The 22,959-nt window shown below is 40.6% G+C and overlaps 1 protein-coding gene across 1 annotated transcript in view; it reads left to right on the forward strand.

The window, feature by feature from the left end:
• Window positions 1-22,959, forward strand: part of LOC126236667 (cytoplasmic dynein 2 heavy chain 1) — an 873,274-nt gene that overhangs the window by 293,126 nt on the left and 557,189 nt on the right. Inside the window, exons 23-26 of the mRNA XM_049946146.1 lie at window positions 7,269-7,427; window positions 7,792-7,931; window positions 15,086-15,302; window positions 18,746-18,976. Coding sequence (XP_049802103.1) covers window positions 7,269-7,427; window positions 7,792-7,931; window positions 15,086-15,302; window positions 18,746-18,976 — 747 coding nt within the window. The remainder of the gene's footprint in view (window positions 1-7,268; window positions 7,428-7,791; window positions 7,932-15,085; window positions 15,303-18,745; window positions 18,977-22,959) is intronic.

The following is a 22,959-nucleotide window of genomic DNA, read 5'->3' on the forward strand; positions in this document are numbered from 1 at the left end:
TTTCAATGTAATTGTCACTTGTTGTTATGTCCATGTGGGCAAAGTCTTTTGTCTGCCTGTTTGCTAATGGACTACCAACAATGGACCTATTTTATGTACTCATTTTTGTTGCATTTAATAAAATGAATAAACAACTGAAAATTGTAGATTAAAACATCCTTTTCGTAATTGTGATGACTCCACTTCACAGTCTAATCGGTAGTGTGTCACTAGCATATACTATAACTCATTTTTAGTGTGAGGTAATTGGATGCACACAATTATCAACATCAAAATAATGGGTTAACATAAACATCTACCTTTTTGAAAAGAATGTCTCAAATCGGGATATACATTGGAAAAGGTCTATGGCTATGTTTGGAAGAGGCGCTACTAAGTACAGTCATGCATGCAGTATGTCGTGAATTTTCCTACCTTCAAGTCACTCTTTTCAGTCTTCTCAATATTAATTCTCCAGTTAATCCTCACTGGTTTATGCACACCATGTTTCTGCCTCTCCTCCATTATGATGGCAATAATATTCCAGCCATGAAACATAAAATGGCTATGACAAATAATATAATATATACAATTATGTAATGTTTAAACAGTAACTTGATCCCTTCTGTCTATCGCACCATACAAGATGTGGTTCCCATTGTATGAAAATGCAATTTTTTAGAGAGAAAGGTATGATGATATTAACATAATCACCAGCATTTGTCACTTTCTAAAGTTTTTTCATTTACACAAACACCGTGCAGGACATGATGAAAGGTACTGCTTTTAATCCTCTGCAACATGAACTTGAAATGATTAATCTTGAAAGTTCTCTTCCTGTTGTTGTTGTTGTTGTTGTGGTCTTCAGTCCAGAAACTGGTTTGATACAGCTCTCCATGCTACTCTATCCTGTGCAAGTTTCTTCATCTCCAAGTAACTACTGCAACCTACATCCTTCTGAATCTGCTTAGTGTGTTCATCTCTTGGTCTCCCTCTATGATTTTTAACCTCCATACTGCCCTGAAATATTAAATTGGCAATCCCTTGATGCATCAGAACATGTCCTACCAACCTATTCGTTCTTCTAGTCAAGTTGTGCCTCAAATTCCTCTTCCCCCCAATTCTTTTCAGTACTTCCACATTCGTTAAGTGATCTACCCATCTAATCTTCAGCATTCTTCTGTAGCACCACATTTCAAAAGCTTCTGTTCTCTTCTTGTTTAAACTATTTATCGTCCATGTTTCACTTCCATACATGGCTATACTCCACACAAATACTTTCAGAAAAGACTTCCTGACACTTAAATCTACACTCAATGTTAACAAATTTCTCTTCTTCAGAAATGCTTTCCTTGCCATTGCTAGTCTACATTTTATATCCTCCCTATTTTGACCATCATCAGTTATTTTACTTCCCAAAAAGCAAAACTCATCTACTACTTTCAGTGTTTCATTACCTAATCTAATTCCCTCAGCATCACCTAATTTAATTTGACTACATTCTATTAATTTAATTTGACTATGTTCCATTATCCTCATTTTGCTTTTGTTAATGTTAATCTTATATCCTCCTTTCAAGACACTGTTCTTCCGTTCAACTGCTCTTCCAGGTCCTTTGCTGTCTCTGACAGAATTACAATGTCATTGGTAAACCTGAAAGTTTTTATTCCCTCTCCATGGATTTTAATTCGTACTCCATATTTTCTTTTGTTTCCTTTACTGCTTGCTCAATATACAAATTGAATAACATTGGGGATAGGCTACAACCCAGTCTCACTCCCTTCCCAACCACTGCTTCTCTTTCATGCCCCTTGACTCTTATAACTGCCATCTAGTTTCTGTACAAATTGTAAATAGCCTTTTGCCCCCTGTATTTGACCCCTGCCACCATCAGAATTTGAAAGGTAGTATTCAAGTCAACATTGTCAAAAGTTTTCTCTTAAGTATACAAATGCTAGAACTTAGTTTACCTATCCCTAATCTGTCTTCCAAGACAGGTCGAAAGGTCAATATTGCCACATTTCTTTGGAATCCAAACTGAACTTCACTGAGGTCGGCTTCTACCAGTTTTTTGATTTGTCTATTAAGAATTCGTGTTAGTATTTTGCAGCTGTAACTTATTAAACTGATATTTCAGTAATTTTCGCACCTGTCAACACCTGCTAACTCCAAAGTTATTACATTCTTCTTGAAGTCTGAGGGTATTTCGTCTTCTAATACATCTTGCTTACCAGATGGTAGAGTTTTGTCAGGGCTGGCTCTCCCAAAGCTATCAGTTCCTGGATTCTGTTTCTATTCGTGATAAAATTACCTCTTCTCTCTCATAGTATGACAGTGCTGCAATATGGTGGTCATCTTATGAGGATTATTCCTATGCATTCCAAGATTTGCTGCAATGGTTCATTATGCATATAGTAGGGAACAGGTATACTTGAAACTTGTAGAAATAAGATACTTTTCTTTCACAAACTGTCCACTTCTTGGTTGTTAGACACATTGAGAACAAAAATACATCTGTATACCACAGTGAATGAGAACAGAAGAGCTATGTTATGAGCATTCGAACAAGAGAGCTGTTGTAAAAAATTTGAAGGTACATCATTTTTAATTTCTCCACTGCCCTCTCCCCAATTACATTAGTGTGGCGTAGTATGAATTAATATATCTTTGGCACATTCAACTGGTGCCTGTATGAATTAATACATCTCATTTGCCTATGTAGAAAAATCTTCTAGGTAACTATCCAGCTATCCGTCTCCCTCACCACCCTAGTCTCCCCCCCCCTCCCCCCGCACCCCCTCTCCCCCACCACCACCCAGAATGCGCAGTTGTGTGCGGTCTGTCCTTGGCAGCCTGAGAAAGTGATTACATTTGTGTGAGTTGTGTTTGTGTGTGCGTGTGTGTGCGTAAATTTCTAATATTTGTCATGTATTATTGTTTTCCTGACATGTTCTACATCCTGGAGGACCTTCTCAGTAAGGGTCAATTGGAATGAGAAAGTTAATCTAATCTAATCTAATAAAAATCTCCCTCCCACCACCATACAGAATCCAGAATCTAAACAGACCCGAAACACAGTCATGCACTTTTGGTTCAAAAGCATTAGCTCTGCAGAAGTTTTAGTCCTGACCAAAGGCCATACCTTTCACCCCGCTCCCAAATTCAAGTATGCAATACTTGTTAAACACCCTCCTCCTTCTCCCAGTCCATATGCTTTTTCACCACCAATTGTACTAGTCACACTCAACCAAAGACCAGTGTTGAACCCTGCTTTACTGCAGTCACTCCTCCATTCAACTGTGATAAACCTCCACTGCTTCAAAATCACCCCTTGTTAACTTCCAGAGTTTCTTAACCTTGAACCTAGCCACAGAAGCATTCCCCAAATCCCTCAACATGCAAGATAATCTTACATCCACAGAAAGAACCACAATCCATAATCAAATACTGATCCCGACATTATAATCTTACCTGCTGATGCAGGTTCTACTACTATTGTTTTGAACTGCAAGGATTACCTGCAGAAGGACTCCATAACCTGTTACATTCATCAAGTTACAAACACTGTCACAGTGACCCCATTCCAGAAATCCAGCAGGATATCCAGTCTCTCTTCAAATCCTTATGCCAATACAAGAACCTCTCCATAGAATCTATCTCTCTCATCATCCCTACCACTCCCTGCTCATGCTTCCTAAAATCCATAACCCCAACCATGCATGACACCCCATTTGGCCAGTTACTGTGCCCCAACTGAGAGAATCTCTGTTCTCATAGACCAACACCTTCAGCCTAGTATCCACAGCCTACTCTCCTATAAAAGAGTTATGAACCATTTCCTTCACCAACTCGCCATGATTCCTGTTCCTTTACCACATGGTGCCCTGCTCTTCACTATTGATGCCACCTCCCTTTACGGTAACATCCCAAATTCCCATGCCTTTCCACTATTGAACACTACCTTTCCCAACATCTGATCGATCCACAACCTACAACCTCCTTCCTGACCATGACCAACTATATCCTCACCTACAATTACTTCTTCTTTGAAGGCTTCACCTACAAACAGAACTGGGGTATGACAGTGGGCACCTCCATGGAACCACCCTATGCCAGCCTATTCATGGGCCATCTAGAGAAATCCTGTCTAACCAGCCAGAATCCCAAACCCCTCACTTTATTCAGGTTCACTCATGGCATTTTGTGTCTGGATTGAGGGTGTTTACACCCTATCCACATTCCTCCTGAACCTCATCACATTCTCCTCTATTCACTTCACCTGGTACTCCTCAACCCAATAAGCCACCTTCTTTAAAGTTGACCAACTCATAGATGGCTACATCAACATCGCCATCCTTATCACATCTACCAATCATCAGGAATACCTCCATCTTGACAGCTGCCACCCATTCCTTACCAAGAAGTCCCTTCCATACAGCATAGCCACTCATGGCCGTCACAACTATGGTGGTGAGAAATCTTTTCCAAGATATACTGAGTGTTTCACTGATACCTTCACAGAACGTAATTACCATCCCAACCTTGTAGAGCAACAGATCTCCTGTGCCTTATTTCTGCAATCACCCCATCCCCCCCTCCAACTCCCAAAGCCCCACTTTCTGGCCACAGAGGAGCATGCTCCTCATGACTCAGCACCACCCAGGACTGGAGTGACTGAATTACATTCTCCGCCAATGTTTCGACTTCCTCTCGTCGCGCCCTGAAATGAGGAATCTCCTACCCACTATCCTTCCCACCCCTCCCACAGTGGTACTGTGTTGCCCACCCAACCTAAATAATATCATTGTCCATCCCTATGCAAGTCCTGCTCCCAACCCGTTGTCTCGTGGGTCATATCCCTGTAACAGACATAGATGGAAGACCTGTCCCATACATTCTCCCACCACCACCTACTCCAATCTGGTCACAAGGATCACATATTCCATCAAAGGATCCTTCCTACCAACCCCAGCTTGTCTGAATTACACAGGTGGTAACTCTACCTGCTATATATCCTATGTTCCTTTAACTCTCATGGTCTCAGCCTTCATCGGTCATTGTCCTTCACTTGTCTATCCCCTTCCCTATTCCCACTCCAGCACTACACAGCCCTCTATTCTACCAATGCACCCACAGTCATTTTACTTCTCTCTTTTTCAGCATAAGTACATTCAGCAGCATATGTGGATACTGTCTGCAAAATATGTTGTGAATGGACAGTAAATTTAGTTACGTAAAATGCAGAAATTTTTCACGTGTCAAGTGCTCCATCACAGCGAGGCCCTGGATGTGCGGAATATTTGTGTATAAGGAAGTGGCATCAATGGTTACAAGGATGGTTTCCGGGGGTAACAGATTGGGTAAGGATTCCAGGCGTTCGAGAAAGTGGTTGGTGTCTTTGATGAAGGATGGGAGACTGCATGTAATGGGTTGAAGGTGTTGATCTACGTAGGCAGAGATACGTTCTGTGGGGGCTTGGTAACCAGCTACAATGGGGCGGCCGGGATGATTGGGTTTGTGAATTTTAGGAAGAAGGTAGAAGGTAGGGGTGCGGGGTGTCGGTGGGGTCAGGAGGTTTATGGAGTCAGGTGAAAGGTTTTGTAGGGGGCCTAAGGTTCTGAGGATTCCTTGAAGCTCCACCTGGACATCAGGAATGGGATTACCTTGGAAAACTTTGTATGTGGTGTTGTCTGAAAGCTGACGCAGTCCCTCAGCCACATAGTCCCAACGATCAAGTACCACGGTCGTGGAACCCCTGTCCGCCGGAAGAATGACGATGGATTGGTCAGCCTTCAGATCACGGATAGCCTGGGCTTCAGCAGTGGTGATGTTGGGAGTAGGATTAAGGTTTTTTAAGAAGGATTGAGAGGCAAGGCTGGAAGTCAGAAATTCCTGGAAGGTTTGGAGAGGGAGATTTTGAGGAAGAGGAGGTGGGTCCCGCTGTGACGGAGGACGGAACTGTTCCAGGCAGGGTTCAATTTGGATAGTGTCTTGGGGAGTTGGATCATTAGGAGTAGGATTAGGATCATTTTTCTTCGTGGCAAAGTGATATTTCCAGCAGGGAGTGCGAGTGTAGAACAGTAAATCTTTGACGAGGGCTGTTTGGTTGAATCTGGGAGTGGGTCTGAAGGTGAGGCCTTTGGATAGGACAGAGGTTTCGGATTGGGAGTGAGGTTTGGAGGAAAGGTTAACTACTGAATTAGGGTGTTGTTGTTCCAGATTGTGTTGATTGTAATTTTGAGGTTTTGGAGGGAGTGGAGCTGGAAGTGGGAGATTGAGTAGATGGGAGAGACTGGGTTTGTGTGCAATGAGAGGAGGTTGAGGTTTGTTGGAAAGATTGTGAAGGGTGAGTGAGTTGCCTTTCTGGAGGTGGGAAACCAGGAGATTGAATAGTTTTTTGAGGTGGAGGGTGGCATGCTGTTCTAATTTGCGGTTGGCCTGTAGGAGGATGCTCTGAACAGCCGGTGTGGATGTGGGAGAGGAAAGATTGAGGACTTTTATTAAGGATAGGAGTTGACGGGTGTGTTCATTGGCTGAGTTGATGTGTAGGTGAAGGATTAGGTGGGTGAGGGCAATGGATTGTTCAGTTTGGAACTGGTATAGGGACTGATGGAAAGAAGGGTGCAGCCAAAGATGGGAACTTTAAGTGTGAGGCCTTTGGGGGTAATACCAAATGTCAGACAAGCCTGAGAAAATAGAATACGGGAGCGTAATCTGGCTAGGGCGAAGGCATGTTTGCTGAGGGAATGTACATAAAACTTAATGGGGTCGTTGTGGGGGTGTTGTGAGGGTGACATGGTATTAGAAGGTGGAAAGTGTAACATGAGGCTGAAATGAAAATGAAAATAAAAATATATGGGGAGAGATAAAGGTGCATATATATATATGCATTTTTATAATACATATGGATTAAGCACCCCCATTGTGCCGGTTAGGCACATTTCTGCTTTATATTTAGTTTTGGAAAAATAGAAAGTAGTCTTGTAGACAATGTGGTAGAAGACATGATTCAAATTTAGCGTGTCTCTCTTGAAGTGTGATATTGAATGACTGATACTGTATACTTTGGAGTCTCCCTTTGTTCTCCATTTTATTTAAAGCTGTAGTGGGAAGTTCTTGTAATCCTAAACCATTAAGACCTAATGAGCCTCTTCAAGTTTCTATGTCTGCTGCAGTGAATTAAGGTCTGGGTTAACAGAGATAACTGTCTGTAACACAATCTGACATTTTAGTCACATGACTTACTGATTTGTCTGTTGATTTCTTACATATATGTATCACTGTTTAAGGAGCTGAATAACAGAGCAGCAAGTGAAATTGCCATCAGAAAAGCTTTGGGAGAACTTGATGTTTGGGAAGTTGAAGCAAGATTCTCACTAATTGAACATGCTGATTCACAAGGACAGATTGTAACATTAATAAAGGATTTCAAGGATATATTAAATAAGGTAAATTTTATCTTCACTTGTCTTTGCAGATACACCGTAAATTGACAGCTTACATTTCTGAGTGTGTTGCAGCACAGCTGCCACTTGCTCAAGTTATCACAGGTGGTGTGTGTGTGTGTGTGTGTGTGTGTGTGTGTGTGTGTGTGTGATTATTAAAACACTCCTATGAAATGGCTCATCTTCCCTCTCCAACATCCTGTACACTAAAAGGTTTCTGTCATCATCCTCCACTAGTTACGTTGCTTGTTCTCCCATGTGTAGATCACTTGTTCTCTTTGTATTACATACATTATGTATCTAGTAATTTGCAGCTCAAGACAGGTGTATGCTTGAATCCCTTAAATCAGTTTTGTTGTTTCTACAGATAGGTGATAACCAGTGCCTTCTTCAGTCTATCAAGAACTCTCCAAACTACAGCAGCTTCACAGATCGTGCATCTATCTGGGAAAGAAGGTTAACAGAGTTGGATGAATATTTAAACAGCTTAGCTCATATACAACGCAAGTATGTATAATCTTTTTAAAATAAATGGTTCCATGCCATAATGTAGTACTCAGAATATTTTTGAACATGATACGTACCACTTATGGCTGTCAGTATGTTTATTAGCTGAGATGTTAATTTCCACCAATTGTCATGTATGTTGAACTTCATTGCCCACATTAGTAATATCTCAAGCTTTCCTCTAAATCAACTGTTTTGAATGCTCTCAGGTGATCAGCAATGTGCAATCATTCTCAAAGCATGATGGTTTGACAGCATGCCTTGCCATCATCAAGTGCTGCCTCAAGAGTAAACTTCTTTTCAAAATAATGCTTTCTTTATTCTATTACTGTTCTGTACACCTTCCCCATTACCTAGCTGCAGGCAGCATTGGGTGGAGTGTTGGTGAGTACTCATGATTATCAGATGTTGGGAATGAATTCCAGTCCCTCAATGATTTGCCACCATCGTCAAGTGTGCATGTCGCTCTCAGCCAGTGTTGGGACTTCAGTTGACTAATGATAGGTCCCACACTTCACTGAAAGTGAAGTCACTGCCCCTATTATTCAGGCTTTTGGCAATTCCTGTTTCAACAGCCCCCCCCCCCCTTAAGAGACAGTCCCAAAAGACAAGATTTGTTCAATTACTTCTGATTGTTCATATTTCATGGAGTCCTTTGTAACTTTGCAACATTTTGCAACTTCTGGTTTTGTGAGTTGGTTGAGTTCATTGTGTCTCCTCTGCTCCTGGCTCATTTCCTCAACTGTTTGCACAGTATACCTGATGTATGTCTTACCACATTTTAGGTGGAATAACAATGGACATTCAGTTTACACTGTCAAGGAACATCACCTGCAATGTCTAGGACACTTACATCATATGGACCCTACTCATCTTCAATGATGTCTGCCCCCAGTAGCTGAGGGGTCAGCGTGACAGAATGTCAATCCTAAGGGCCTGGATTCGATTCCCGGCTGGGTTGGAGATTTTATCCGCTCAGGAACTGGGTGTTGTGTTGTCCTAATCATCATAATTTTCATCCCCATCGACGCACAAGTCGCTGAAGTGGTGTCAAATTGAAAGACTTGCACCTGGGGAACGGTCTGCCCGATGGGAGGCCCTAGTCACACGACATTTTATTTATTTATATCTTCCATGATGCACAGTACTAAGTGAGATAGCACTTTCCAAGAGACCACCTGGAAGTCCCACATTGTGCTTTAAAGATTATGCCAAATGCAATATGAATGCTTTTAATATAGACAGTCACACAAAGGGAGGAACTTACCAAAGACCTCAGCAAATGGAAGTAGTTTGTCTTGGACAATAGCAAGTTCCATGATGGGACTTGGTTCAATAACTTAGCTGTGAAGGGGGGGGTGTAGAGAAGTGCTTACAACTATCTCTTCTTCTGATGTGATGTACACTTGTGAGTACCAAGTTTAGTGCTACGTAAACCTCAGTAAGGCTCCCATAAAAAGTCGCTATACCCCAAACCAAATCCATAAAATGTTTTCCCACAGCATATCCTCAGACACCTCCAGTCCTCTAAGCATCCACAAAAACCAGCTGCAGAGAAGTAGCCACATTATGATCCTACAGCATCCTGATCTTGAATATCTGAAGCATATTCTTTGATTTTTGTAATGCCCAGAAATGAGGAATATCTTGCCCACAGTCCTTCTCACCCCATCCAAAGTGGTATTCCCCATGCAATCTATTCAATTTCCTATTGTATCCTTACGCCACATCCCCTCTCTCCTATACAGGCTTATCATCGGACAGAGGGTCACCTATGAAAGCAGCCATTTCATATACCAGTCCTACTCAATTCCTGTATGGCATTTTATGTAGGAATGATCACCAACCAGCTAATTACCCAAATGAATGGCCATTGCAAAACCATGCTCAGGAGCAGAGTTGACCATGCAGTGACATAAAACACTTGATTTTAGTGGCTAATTTACAACTCTCATGGCAACTGGACCCTCAAACAACAGCTTTCATGAGCTATAAATATGAGATATGCCCACGCATCACGTCCTTTGTACCCTTAACACTTTGGAGATCACCCACTCAGAAAATTATTGAGCCTAAGAAACTGAGCATTTATCCTGTTGTTTACAGTGTTAAAAGGAACTAAGCTTAAAGATTTATTTTCATCTTTGTTATAGTTCTTTGTGAGATTATAAGCTTTAAAACAACGATGACACAAAGTACACACATCAAAAAACGTTTTGCATCATCCCTGTTCCCAGAACTCCTGAAGATAGATGTTGACTGTGGACATTGTATCACAGACACAGCCCCTTTGACTCTTCAGAAATGTCACTAAACCTGCCCAAAGATGTAAACAACTATGCATGAGCAGCACCTATTAGACAGAGGGGATCTGACACCTGATAAGTTCCAGTCATTCCACCAGGAAGGAAGTACACGGCTCGTGTTGTCTGTAGTTCAACTATGCGTAGATGGTCAATACCATGGTTTGATTGTGTCCGCATTGTTACTTTGTGCCAGGAAGGGCTTTCAACAAGGGAAGTGTCCAGGTGTCTCAGAGTGAACATGGAGAAGATGCAGAGAGACAGGAAATGTTTATGACATCGCTCGCTCAGACTGCCCAAGGGCTACTACTGCAGTGGATGACTGCTGCGTCAGATAATGGATCAGAGGAACCCTGACAGCAATGCCAACATGTTGAATAATGCTTTCTGTGCAGCCACAGGACGTCATGTTATGACTCAAACTGTGCACAATAGGCTGCGTGATGCCCAACTTCAACATCCATGGCGAGGTCTATCTTTGCAACCACGACACCATGCAGCATTTTACAGATGGGCCCAAGAACATGCCGAATGGACTGCTATGGATTGACATTACATTTTCTTCACTGATGAGTGTCGCATGTGCCTTCAACCAGACAATCGTTGGAGACGTGTTTGGAGGCAACCCTGTCAGGCCAAACACCTTAGACACCACTGTCCAGCAAGTACAGCAAGGTTGCTGTCCCTGCTGTTTTGGGGTGGCATTTTGTGGGGCCAATTCTGATGGTCATTGAAGGCATCGTATTGGCTATATGATACATAAATGCCATCCTCCGACCGATAGTGCAACCATATCGACAGCATATTGGCGAGGCATTCAACTTTATGGATGACAATTCGCGCCCCCATTGTGCACATCTTGTGAATGACGTCCTTCAGGATAACAACATCACTCGACTAGAGTGGCCAGCATGTTCTCCAGACATGAACCCTATTGAACATGCGTGGGATAGATTGAAAAGGGCTGTTTATGGACGACATGACCCACCAACCACTCTGAGAGATCTACGTCGAATCACCGTTGAGGAGTGGGACAATCTGGACCGACAGTGCTTTGATGAACTTGTGGATAGTATGCCATGACAGATGCAGGCATCTATCAATGCAAGAGGATGTGCTACTGGGTATTAGAGGTACCGGTGTGTACAGCAATCTGGACCACCACCTCTGAAGGTCTCGCTGTAGGGTTGTACAACATGCAGTGTATGGTCATCACGAGCAATAAAAAGGGCAGAAATGACATTTATGTTGATCTCTATTCCAATTTTCTGTCCAGGTTCTGGAACTATTGGAACCAAGATGATGCAAAACTTTTTTTGATGTGTGTATAATTATTCTCCCAAGATAAAAGTGTGAGTTGTATTATTGAGCAATTTCTTCCACTTGAGCTTCCAAACTTACTTGCTCACTCAACAAATGTGACGCATTTGTAGGATAATTATAGAAAAAACTAAAACTAAATTGAGTACACACTGAAATTACATCAATGTTATCATATCGACTCAGCCATTTGTGACAGGCCTTGTTACATTTGCCAATGTTTCTTTCAATGTAATTCTAGAAACTGACAACAGGAGACAGCTCAACAGGTGACATCACCAGTAAAGGAACAGGTAGGAAGATATTTATACATTGTGCTCACATGAAATGAGTTTTTGAGCGATAGTTGGCTCACGCTTCAAGAAAATTGCAGCCTGACTTCTACTCGGGTGCAGCTTTTTTTGACACAGAGCTGTAGCCTGAACTATGCTTTGGCTTGGTCTCCAAAGTGTTAATCCTTCTGCCCTCAACCTCATCTTTTTGCCCCTGTGGGTATGTTTCAGACAATGAATCCAGAAACAGAAGGTGTGATTCATATTTTTGTGGTTCCGTACCTCATCGGTAAAAATGGAATCCTTACAGCAGGCTGTTTGAGCTCAAGAGCTCAGCTGTGAGCAGCTAGATGCCTGCGGGCACTGGTGGGGAGGACTGAGTAAACAGCGTGCGCACAGTGTCACAGGTGCAGAGCTGGGCAAACAGGTTACTTGCACCACTGTGCACAAAACACTGGCTAGGGAGGAGACCATGTACAGTGCAATACAGAGTCACTGATTATAACTAACAAAAAACATTAATATGAGCTAAACGTATGAACATTTTTTTTAGTTTACGAAATACATTTCTGTCTGTTCACGAGTAATGAAATAACGGGTGCCAGTCCTCGAGCTGCAGCGAGATGCAGAGTACTCTATAAGTGTTGGGTCATGCAGCTGGGACCTTCCTGCAGCTTTTGCTCTCTTCATTGTAGAAAACAGTTGTTCTCAACCATATGTTGAGCCAAACACAGATATGATGTCAGATACATTCCTGTGTAATTTGGGAAAGTTTTCTGCAAGACGATCATGATACCACCTTACCACATGTGTAATGTTGTAATATCTGTTCTTAACCAGTGTGCTGCTTTGCAAATCTATTAGTTCTAATTGCATTTCTGAAGGAACAGTATCTGGTACAACTGAAACTAGAGTATGAAACAGTTTTAACTCATTTTTTAAGCATTGCATGTCCTTAAACCTCACCTCAAAACTTTGACGAAGTTGTACGATTATTTGTTGATAATCACCAAAACTTATTTCTTCTGGCAATTGGAGGGATGGAAAACATTCGAAAAAATTAAACTTCCACTACCAAGTTGCCTTTGAGGTAGATGAAGTTTGTGGATTAATGCGTTAATTTTATCACTTATATTAACAATTAATAAATCCTTTCCTTGAAGTGACATATTTAAGCTGTTTAAATGTCTTGTGATGTCAGTTAGGAAGGCTAGGTCTTCTACCCATTTCTCATCGCTGAGTGATGGTTGCCTCTCTCCTTTCATTTCCATAAATAATGTAATCTCTTCCCAAACTGTGAAAAATACAATGAGAACTCTGCCTCCGCTAAGCCACTGTAATGTGGAGTGATATCAGCATAGGCTGCTTCCAGGTCATGCAAAGAGCCTTTGAACTGACAGTGGTTGACACTGTGGAGTCTTACGAAATTTACACACTTCCCCTTGAACTTCACAATGTCAGCACATTTCACACTTTTAGCACAATGGGCATTCTGGTGCACAAAACAGTGTATGCTTGATATTTCTTTCTGAAATTCCATCTTTATATTTTCCTTCAGATGAGTCAAAAAACCTTGCTGGCTTCCAACCATTTGCAGTGCACTGTCTGTTGCTATAGAACATAGCCTGTACCATGACAAGCACATGTTTTCTACAGACTCACAAACAACCTCAAACATGTCTTCACTTGTTGTATACTCCATCGGTATCATGTCCAGCAGCTCCTTGAAAACCTGTTGTTCTAAATTAATACCCCTCACAATATAGCAAGCTGAGCAATGTCTGTGATATCTATAGCTTTGTCAAGGGCTAACAAAAAAGTTATCAAAGTCTGGCACTTCTGTTTTAAATCCAAATCTGTGCTTGTATTGTGGATCCAGTGAGATACTGTTTGCTTGGAGAGGCAAACTCCATCGAATTTCATAAAATCTGCTGGCTTTAAGCACTCAACAACAGTGAACAAGCATGATTTCACCAAGGGACCGGTTGAGAATGGTGGTCCAGTTGTTGCAATGATGTGTGCAACTTTGTAGCTTGTTTGAAGCACCACATCAATTCGGTCTACAGTAGTAGCATAAAACATATGTAATAATGAAATCAATACAAATACAGAGTGTGTAGAAGAAGTATGTATTCATTAATTATAGTTATGTACTTATTTTGCCTCAGATATACCTGTTGCTGAACTTCGTCCTTCAGTGCAACTGTCCAGCTTGTCGTACTGAGTTGATTGAGAAGACATGTAGTGATGCCGTATCTTATACTTCTTTGTTGTATTCAGAACTTTATGACACACAAGACACTGAGGCAACCCATCTTTCTCAACAAACAAAAACCGTTCTTCCCAACTTGGTGAAAAAGGCAATGGGCTGCTTCTGGAGATCATTGTCATTACTAAGTCCACTACAAAGCACAAGACGTAACTAAGCGACAGGCACATAAAAGCAGCAGTGCATACACACACAGTGAAATTGACCCTTACAGGCAGCCTATCCCCTAGCACCTGCTCGCTGGGCGAGCCTGTGAGTGCCCTTGGGTGCCTGTGCCCCATGGGGCTGACTTTGAAAAGCCTACCTGATATGATTACTTTGTTGTTTGTCTCTCCGTCTGTTAAGACCCCTTCTTCTCAGAAATGGGTAGCTGTATCAAGTTGAAATTCACATCAAATATTAAGGTCTTTGGTCCGTTGATTGTGTAAAAAATTTGAGCTTCTAAGTCAACGCAGTCAAAATATACAGCCTTTTATGCCACATGTTTTAATGCTTGGAAGCCTACCCATTAATTAGAATGATTTAAGTCTGTGTAGGCAAAAGATATTTAAAGAAAGTGATGGTAGATGAGGTGTGTTTCGGGTAAGGTGAAAACTAGTTGTAAAATGTCTAGATATTATAAGATGAATCTAGCGGACAGTAGCATTAATTGTTGCTGATTATTATAATCAATACTAAGAATGTGAGCCATAGAGCTTTTCCTCGGATTTATTGTACAAAATGAAGAGCAGCATTATGTAATCTGTTTTATGCCTGCAAACATATTTCACTCAATAATCAGTATTTTAATTTCATGTTAGAACAAATTTGCTCCTGCTTTACATCATGACACTGGAACTGTGCTGTGACTCTAATAAGTTAGCTTACTGAGTAGTAGTTAAGCTCTAGTCTTTGTCCCTTGACCTTATTATCATATGTCTATTGTAGGTGTAGATATATTGTATTGTGCATTATATCTGGTGGTTGAAATAATTAAATTCTTTATTACAGATGGGTATATTTGGAACCCATATTTGGTGCTGGAACATTGTCGCATGATTTGGCTCGTTTTCAACGTGTTGATCGTGACTTCCGTTTGATCATGTCAGATGTAGCACGTGATCCCAGAGTAGTGATGCTGTGTAAAGTGCGTGGTCTCTCTCACATGCTGGCAAGACTGCGTAATCAACTGTCTCTTTGCCAAAACAGTCTTAACACATTTTTAGAGGTATGAATAACAATTATATCTGCTACACAGTGAACTTTTACAATATTTTCCTGGAATGGTAGGCAGTTTGTTACAGTTGTGAAGTATTTATAGAAAATAATATGGCCACTGTTAAACTGTGTGGCTGTGTTAATTTTCTTCTCATCAGGGTCTCTCTTAATATTTGAAAATGCAACTTAATGTTGTTCATTGCCTAAGCCACAAATGTTCTTGCATTTTAGATTAATCTTGATGGGGAAAGAAATAAACTCTCAGTTCCATGATATAATCATTAATCTTTCCACTTGGTAAGGAAAGAAAGAAATCCTCAATTCTGTGCTGTAATCATTAATCTTTCCATTTTATTTGTTTAGAACTTTACCATGTGCTGAAATTCCAAATCAGTCAGATTCCAAGTAGCTGTAGGGCTAATACCACATGTTTGTATTATGTATACCTGTTAAAAAAATTCATGTTATGCTCAAAGATAACTCATCCATCATCTGACTGGAGGGCAGCTGCACAGCTAAAACAACCAAACTATGCCTCACCAATATTTCCAATTTTTTGTTTTAGGAATAATTTCTGAAGTATTGGAATTGTTCATGAGAAGAAGGTAATGATATCTTTAGTGTTGTTCTGCTTGCGTTTGATAGAACTTCAAGAGTTTTATAAGGTTTGTTCTTTACAGTGGGATAGACAGGTGTCACAGATATTATTAAAAGGCACCCAAATAACTGCATATATAAGGTGTGATCAAAAAGTAATGGGAATTGTTTTAATATCATGGGCTTTACAAATTCGATTTTCAAAATTTTTTTCTGTCTTGGTGGTACCAATGTTTCTGATGCATGCCTGCATTTTCAGCTGTTTTGAAGATTTACTAATTGTTGATAGTTGAAAAGGTTATACATGTCTTCGAGTGCTCAAGGAATTTTTACTTTCGCAAAGATGGATCATAGAATTTCCATTAAATTTTGCTTGAAAAATGGATATAAGTGCAGCACTGCATTCAAAATGTTGACCTTGGCTTTTGGCAAATCTGCTATGAGTCAGACAAGATTTTGTGGGTGGTATAAACAGTTCAAAGAAGGTTGAGAAGACATTGAAGATGATGACTGACCTTAGACTCCTTAGCACATCAGCACAGAATGACAGTGTGGAAGAAGTAAAGAAACTAGTTCTGGAAAATTGTCGAATCACCATCAGAGAGGTTGCTGATGATTCTGGCATATCGTTTGAGTCATGCCAAGCAGTTTTCGTGGCTGGTTTTGGCATGAAATGTGTAGCAGCAAAGTGTCTTCTGAAATTGTTGAATTTCAACCAAAGATGACGTGAAGTAGACATCACTCAGGAGTTAGTGTATGAAGTCGACAGCAATGCAGAACTTCAAAAGAAAGTTTTAACAGGTGAAAAACTTGGGTATTTGGTTATGACATTGAAAGCAAGCCAAATTGTACCAATGAAAACAGCCTGAAGATCCAAGACTGAAAAAAGAAATCAGCAAGTTTGATCATGTATGAAGGTTCTTTCTACTTTTTCTTTGATTACAATGTGATAGTGCTTCATGAGTTATGATTTGATGGTCAGTAAGGAATACACCCTGAAAGTTATGTGCCGTTTGTGTGAAGCCACCTAATGGAAACAACCAGAATTGTGGCAAAACCACTCATGGAAATTACATCAATATTATGATCCTTTTTACACCACAATGCTTGTTCATGATTTTTTGGCAAAACACAAAACTGTTACATTGCCGCAGTCACTGTATTCACTGGATGTGGTCCCCTGCAACTTCATTCTATTCCTGAGGGTCAAGAGGACCAAGAAAGACTGTCGTTTTGCCACCATTTATGAGATAAAAACAGAATCGCTGGAAGAAGCTGAACACCATAACAAAAAGTTGGTTCCAGAAGTGCTTGCATGATTGGAAAAACTGCTGTTACAAGTATATTGTATCTGAGGGGGGATTACTTTGAAGGGAACAAAGTTGATGTTGATGACTAAATAAAGATTCTTTAAGAAAAACAAAAATGCCCATTAATTCTTGATCAAAGATTCTTTAAGAAAAACAAAACTTCTAATGCTGTGCTACAATAAGAAGTGGTGTGACTTTGGATTGCAAGCAAAATCCACACCTTTCACACATGAGTTGACTTACTTGATATGCACAGCCAATCTGGATAGCCGACTACATCGATCTCCAAAACCTCCTTCTCCAAAGAATAATGCTGGTTACAGGAATTTATCAGACTCTCTCTCTCTCTCTCTCTCTCTCTCTCTCTCTCTCTCTCTCTACACTCTTTTGCAATAAGTGAATACTCACAGAATACTTTTAGTTTAGCCTTGGTATATTTCAACTTCCACAAAGAACAAATTCACCACTTCTGACATAAATATTCAAGTGTTTGCAAGTCAACTGATTTGCCTAGCATTAGATGCGATTAAATACATTTTTAGTGTAGTTTTTGCAACCACTTAATGATGAACGTGTCTTACTTCTAGCGAGTCCAACACATGAAGTACAACTAATGTCTACAATCAATTGTTCATTTTTTTTAACAATAATCACAGAGACTAAAACACAAAGGAATGCTGCATGATTACTCCTTGCTCTTCCAATATGGCTTCCTCGGCGTGAACGGCAAACACTTGTTGATGCCGTTCGACTGTCACACACAAACATGTGTCGTGCAGTATGTATGTTCTCTCACTCTTATTTTTAAAATATTGTGGTCGAGACGGTAGATGGACGAGTGGTTCTGGAATTTATGCAAAAATTCTCGAAGCACTACAAAATTCCCATTACTTTTTGATCAATAACACCTTGTACTTTTTAGGATTTGATTCAAATTCCTCCTTGTTTATAGATTTTGGGTTAATGTAAAGCTTAAATAAATTATGAATGTTGTCATTTAGTGTGTATTGCCCATGTCTTCTTTTATGGTCTGTGGGTTCATAAATTTGTTTCCTGGTTACTACTCTTCTCTTCTTCTAGTTAATTTCTGTGAGTTAATCGCAGCCTTTAGCGGTTCAAAAGTGAAAGTGACACCCATAGCCAGTACACAGTATCTAATTACAGTTTTTTTATTCTTAGATTTTTCCTGTTTATTTCCATCAGTTTCTAGCTCTGTTTCTATAAAGAATTTCACATGACTAAAAGATTTTTTATGGGTGTTTGTTTCCTATGAAGATTTGTTCATCTATTCCATATTGCTGTTTGATCTCTCACTTAAGGTTTGGTGCTCTATCTGTGCTCTCCCACATTTTACCAGGCCTTCTCCATTTCCATCTCCATCTCCATCAGTCTTCTGTGTGTACCGTACCAAATTTGTACTAACTCAATGTTTTTTTTTTAAATATAAATGCTCATATTTCAGAACAGTCGTAAATAGTTTTTATGATATCCTATGTGAAGTGTAACTGAAGTCTATAATCATATATCCTAATCTTCTTTGTTACAGGAGAAGCGTTCAGCATTTCCTCGGTTTTATTTTCTTAGTGATGATGATCTTCTTGAAGTACTTGGTCAGTCAACAAGGGAACGAGTAATCCAGGCTCACTTACGTAAATTATTTGCTGGTGTACATACAGTCAGTTTGGACAGCTCTGGACAGATGGTGACAGCAGTGCATTCTCTTGAAGGTGAAACTGTAACATTAAAGAAAGCTGTGAGCATCAGTAATGATGTAGAAGTAAGTATAAGTATGGTGATGAAGAGTACCAGAAATTAACCATAATGTTCTTATAAAATGGGATGTTCTTGGTGCCTTGATATTAATTTTTACTATTATCCAATCAGTTTAAAGTACAATGCACAATGAGGTGGAGAAATTGTTATAAATAGGGTTTATCATAAGGGTGATGATAACTGAATTGTAAAATATGTAGATTTAGGTTTCCTTTACATTTTCTTATCAGTCTTAGTAGTTTCCTTGATAATAGTGTCACAAGCCGAATGGAGATCAAATGATAGTTTTCTAAAGTTTCTTCTCACAACTTTTAGCAACTGCCCTTAATAGTATTTCCACATTTTAAGAAAAGCTGGTCACTATATACAAAAGTTCATTGAATGTTAACACTATGCAGCCTGCAACATTGTTGTTGGAACAACTTTGCAAATTATATTTGATTAAGTTTTGTTACATCAGAGCAGTGTGCTGGCATAGTCATCAGTGCAAACTGATGTGTTAAGTACGAATAAATGTCATCATGGCATTTACAATAATCATTTGCTACAGTTAAAAATAATAACACTAATTACATCCAGCCTATCTCAAAACATCATTGTTTGATTAGTATTTTATGTATTGATGCAAGTATTGAAATGCATTTTCAAATGTATATATATAGATACACACATACTAGTTTTTTATCCAAAGCTTGAGCTGCATTCGCATTTGCATCATACGTTACACACATATCCTCCTGCCTCTTCTCTCTGTCCATATTGTCCTCCCCCTTCTCCCTGACTGGACTCGCTTTCGGGAGGGCAATGGTACAGACCTGTGTCTCACATCCAGATTTAGATTTCCCGTGATTTCCATGAATTGCTTCATGCAAATGACTGGATGGTTCGTTTGACAGGTCATGGCTGATCTACTTTCCCATCCTTCCCTAATCCGATGGGACTGATGACCTCACTATTTGGTCTCCTCCCCCAAACCAACCAACCAACTTTCACTCTGTCCATCTCCTCCTCACCCTCTGTTTCCGTCCATTTTCTCCTCAACTGTCTCTGCCGATCTCCTGCTCTACCCTCTCTCTGTCCACCTCTGTATTCCCCCATTTCTCTGTACATCTCTTCCTTCCCCCTCTCTCTTTCAATTGCCTCTTCACCCCAATCTGTCTCATTCTGTCCCCTCTCTCATTCAGTCCCCTCCTCACCCATTCATATCTCACCCTCCACTATCTCTGTGTCCATTTCCTCCTCCGCCTCTCACTGTCCATCTCCTTCTTCCCCTTCTCTTGGTCCATCTCTCCCTTCCCCCTTTTCTCTGTCTATCTCCTCCTCCCACGTCTCTGTCCATCACCTCCTCCTCCCTTCCTTTGTTCATTTTATCCTCCATCCTCTCTCTGTCTGTCTCCTATAATAGTCCAATGGAAGGTGGTTCTTACCCACACAGTACTTCGTTCCAGACAGTAAGTAGTATGTGGACGAAGTTTGGTTGAAGTCAGTCCAGGGGTTTAGGAGGAGATATGGAAGACACACACAAACACACACACACACACACACACACACACACACAAACACACACACTCACTTTGTATTGTACACTACAATTAGAATTAGCTCAGCTGTTGTTCAAAATTTGTTAATAATTTATTATATTACACATTTTAGATTAAGAGCTTCAATAATTTTAGTGCAATAAAATATAAAATCTGAACTTGGATATAAAAAATGAAAACTACATAATTAGACAAATGTATCATATCTATTTAAAATTTTGGCTGCCAATGCTGCACCGAGCGAGGTGGCGCAGTGGTTAGCACACTGGACTCGCATTCGGGAGGACGTCGGTACAATCCCGTCTCCGGCCATCCTGATTTAGGTTTTCCGTGATTTCCCTAAATCGCTTCAGGCAAATGCCGGGATGGTTCCTTTGAAAGGGCACGGCCGATTTCCTTCCCCATCCTTCCCTCACCCGAGCTTGCGCTCCGTCTCTAATGACCTCGTTGTCGACGGGACGTTAAACACTAATATCCTCCTCCTCCTCCTCCTCCAATGCTGCAGGATTAACTCAAAATTGTTGGTTTCTCTTTTGCAAAATAGATTGCATCTTGATACAATGCAATTAACTATTATGAGAACAGCAGCAGATAATCATTCTGCAGCTCCTTTTTTTATATAAAAAAACTTGTTGCTTCCTCAGTCACATTAAATTACTACTGTTTATATCTCAGTGCCAATTGAGTGTCATTGTGACTGCATTCATATTTATTATAGAATGTGCCCTACAGATCGAGGTTCATATATGTAAACACAATGCTGCTACTTAGTATGCAGCAGTTGGGAATTATATAGACCAAACACAGCAGATGTTGCATGAATCAGTTCCATTAACTTTTAAACACAAGCAAGAGACAGCATAGACAAGTATATTAATACTGAAGACTTCTGAAATCAGAGGAAAAGACACTATGAGGCAATTACACTAATACCAATTTCACTCATCTTTGTACTGGCATGGAATTTAATTGGAGCAATACTCATGCATTTTCATTTGTGAATGAATATTTTAAAACAGACTTTGGCATTTCTGTTTTGCTTTGTCATCCTCAATTTCAGGCCCTGTCACATCTGGACACGTAAGTTGTGTGCTACTAACAGACTTTACATATGCGCAGAATTTCTTTGGACTTTGTTATAGACCTTTTGCTAATATTGTGTCAATGGTTGTTACGAAGGCTTCATACATTGCCTCTTGACAGCCACATTTTGTGGCACATGATTTGTTGTACACCTATTATGCTATAGTCTCTGTTTCTTTAGAAGTCTCTCTATATTAACTATACCGTGAAGGGTCCCTCCCATCAGGAACTGTTCCGGTAGGTATACGTCTGTCATGCACAATGTCAGCTATTCTCCTGAAAGTTGAGCCATTGTTCTTCTGCATGCCTCTGAGTGGGGCTAAATGTCGTCAGTGCACTTCCACACTATCTGTTGAAGATAGTTTTCAGAGAAGGAATTTAGTAATGTTTCACAGGATTTTGTGTCACATCCATCACTTACTAGACTGTTGTGATGGTAGTATGATTGTGGAACTTATTTGCTAGTGAACTGAGCTTTTCCGTAAAGTTCCCAGTTGCATCCAGGTTCTGGTACCGTGCGCTGCAGAATTTGAATCCGCGCCAGACGTCGAAGACCCATAGAGGTCTCTGCAGCATCGCGCCATAAGCTGTGGCGGCGCATGCCTCCTGGCCCGCTTTTAGTGTGAGGGCGTCACAATGGAACACGTGGTCCCAGCGGCCAATAGCGACACCCCCGATAGCATACTTAAGCGCCTGCCTCTCGCTCAGCCAGCCAGTCTGATCTCACATACGTCGGTTTACACCTCACTTCGTGCAAGACAGCTTACTTCCTTATTCTGTTATGAGTGGACGTGTTTGTTTCCTTGTGACTCCGTTGTTCGATCTTGTTGTATTCGTTCTGTCCTTCGTTGGTCGTGTCCGTCCTCTCTCGTTGTGTTGTTGTTTATGGGTCTCTCCGCGAGTCCCACCGCGCTTTCCGTCATTGTTACCCTGCGGCCGTCCTGGTCACAGTTACAACACAGGGTGAGTATGCTGGTCAACAGAAAGATCTAATTACAAGTTTATATCCACTTTTGATGCTCAGTCTTTCCCAAGCAATCTCATATGCAGTCTCAGTTTATATCTTGGTAGAAATGAGTTTTTTTTGTTTTTGGCAACAAATATGCTATCTCTGTTTCCCATCAGCCCATCCATTCAATGTGCACTGTATGTGAGTACCATAACAAATATGAGTAACAAGGGATATTGAACGTACACATAGAAGGGCAGCAGGAATGTCACAGATTTGTTTGACTTACAGAAGAGCCTCTCGTAGCTCCTGAAAACCCTGAGCTGGTAGACACGTGAAGATAAATGCCAACTTTTCCTCAATCCCCTGCTTACAATATTCCAAGAACTAATATTAAATGAGGAATATAGGAAC

Source organism: Schistocerca nitens, chromosome 2 (genome assembly GCF_023898315.1).
Source record: "Schistocerca nitens isolate TAMUIC-IGC-003100 chromosome 2, iqSchNite1.1, whole genome shotgun sequence".
Classification (NCBI taxonomy): Eukaryota; Metazoa; Arthropoda; class Insecta; order Orthoptera; family Acrididae; genus Schistocerca; species Schistocerca nitens.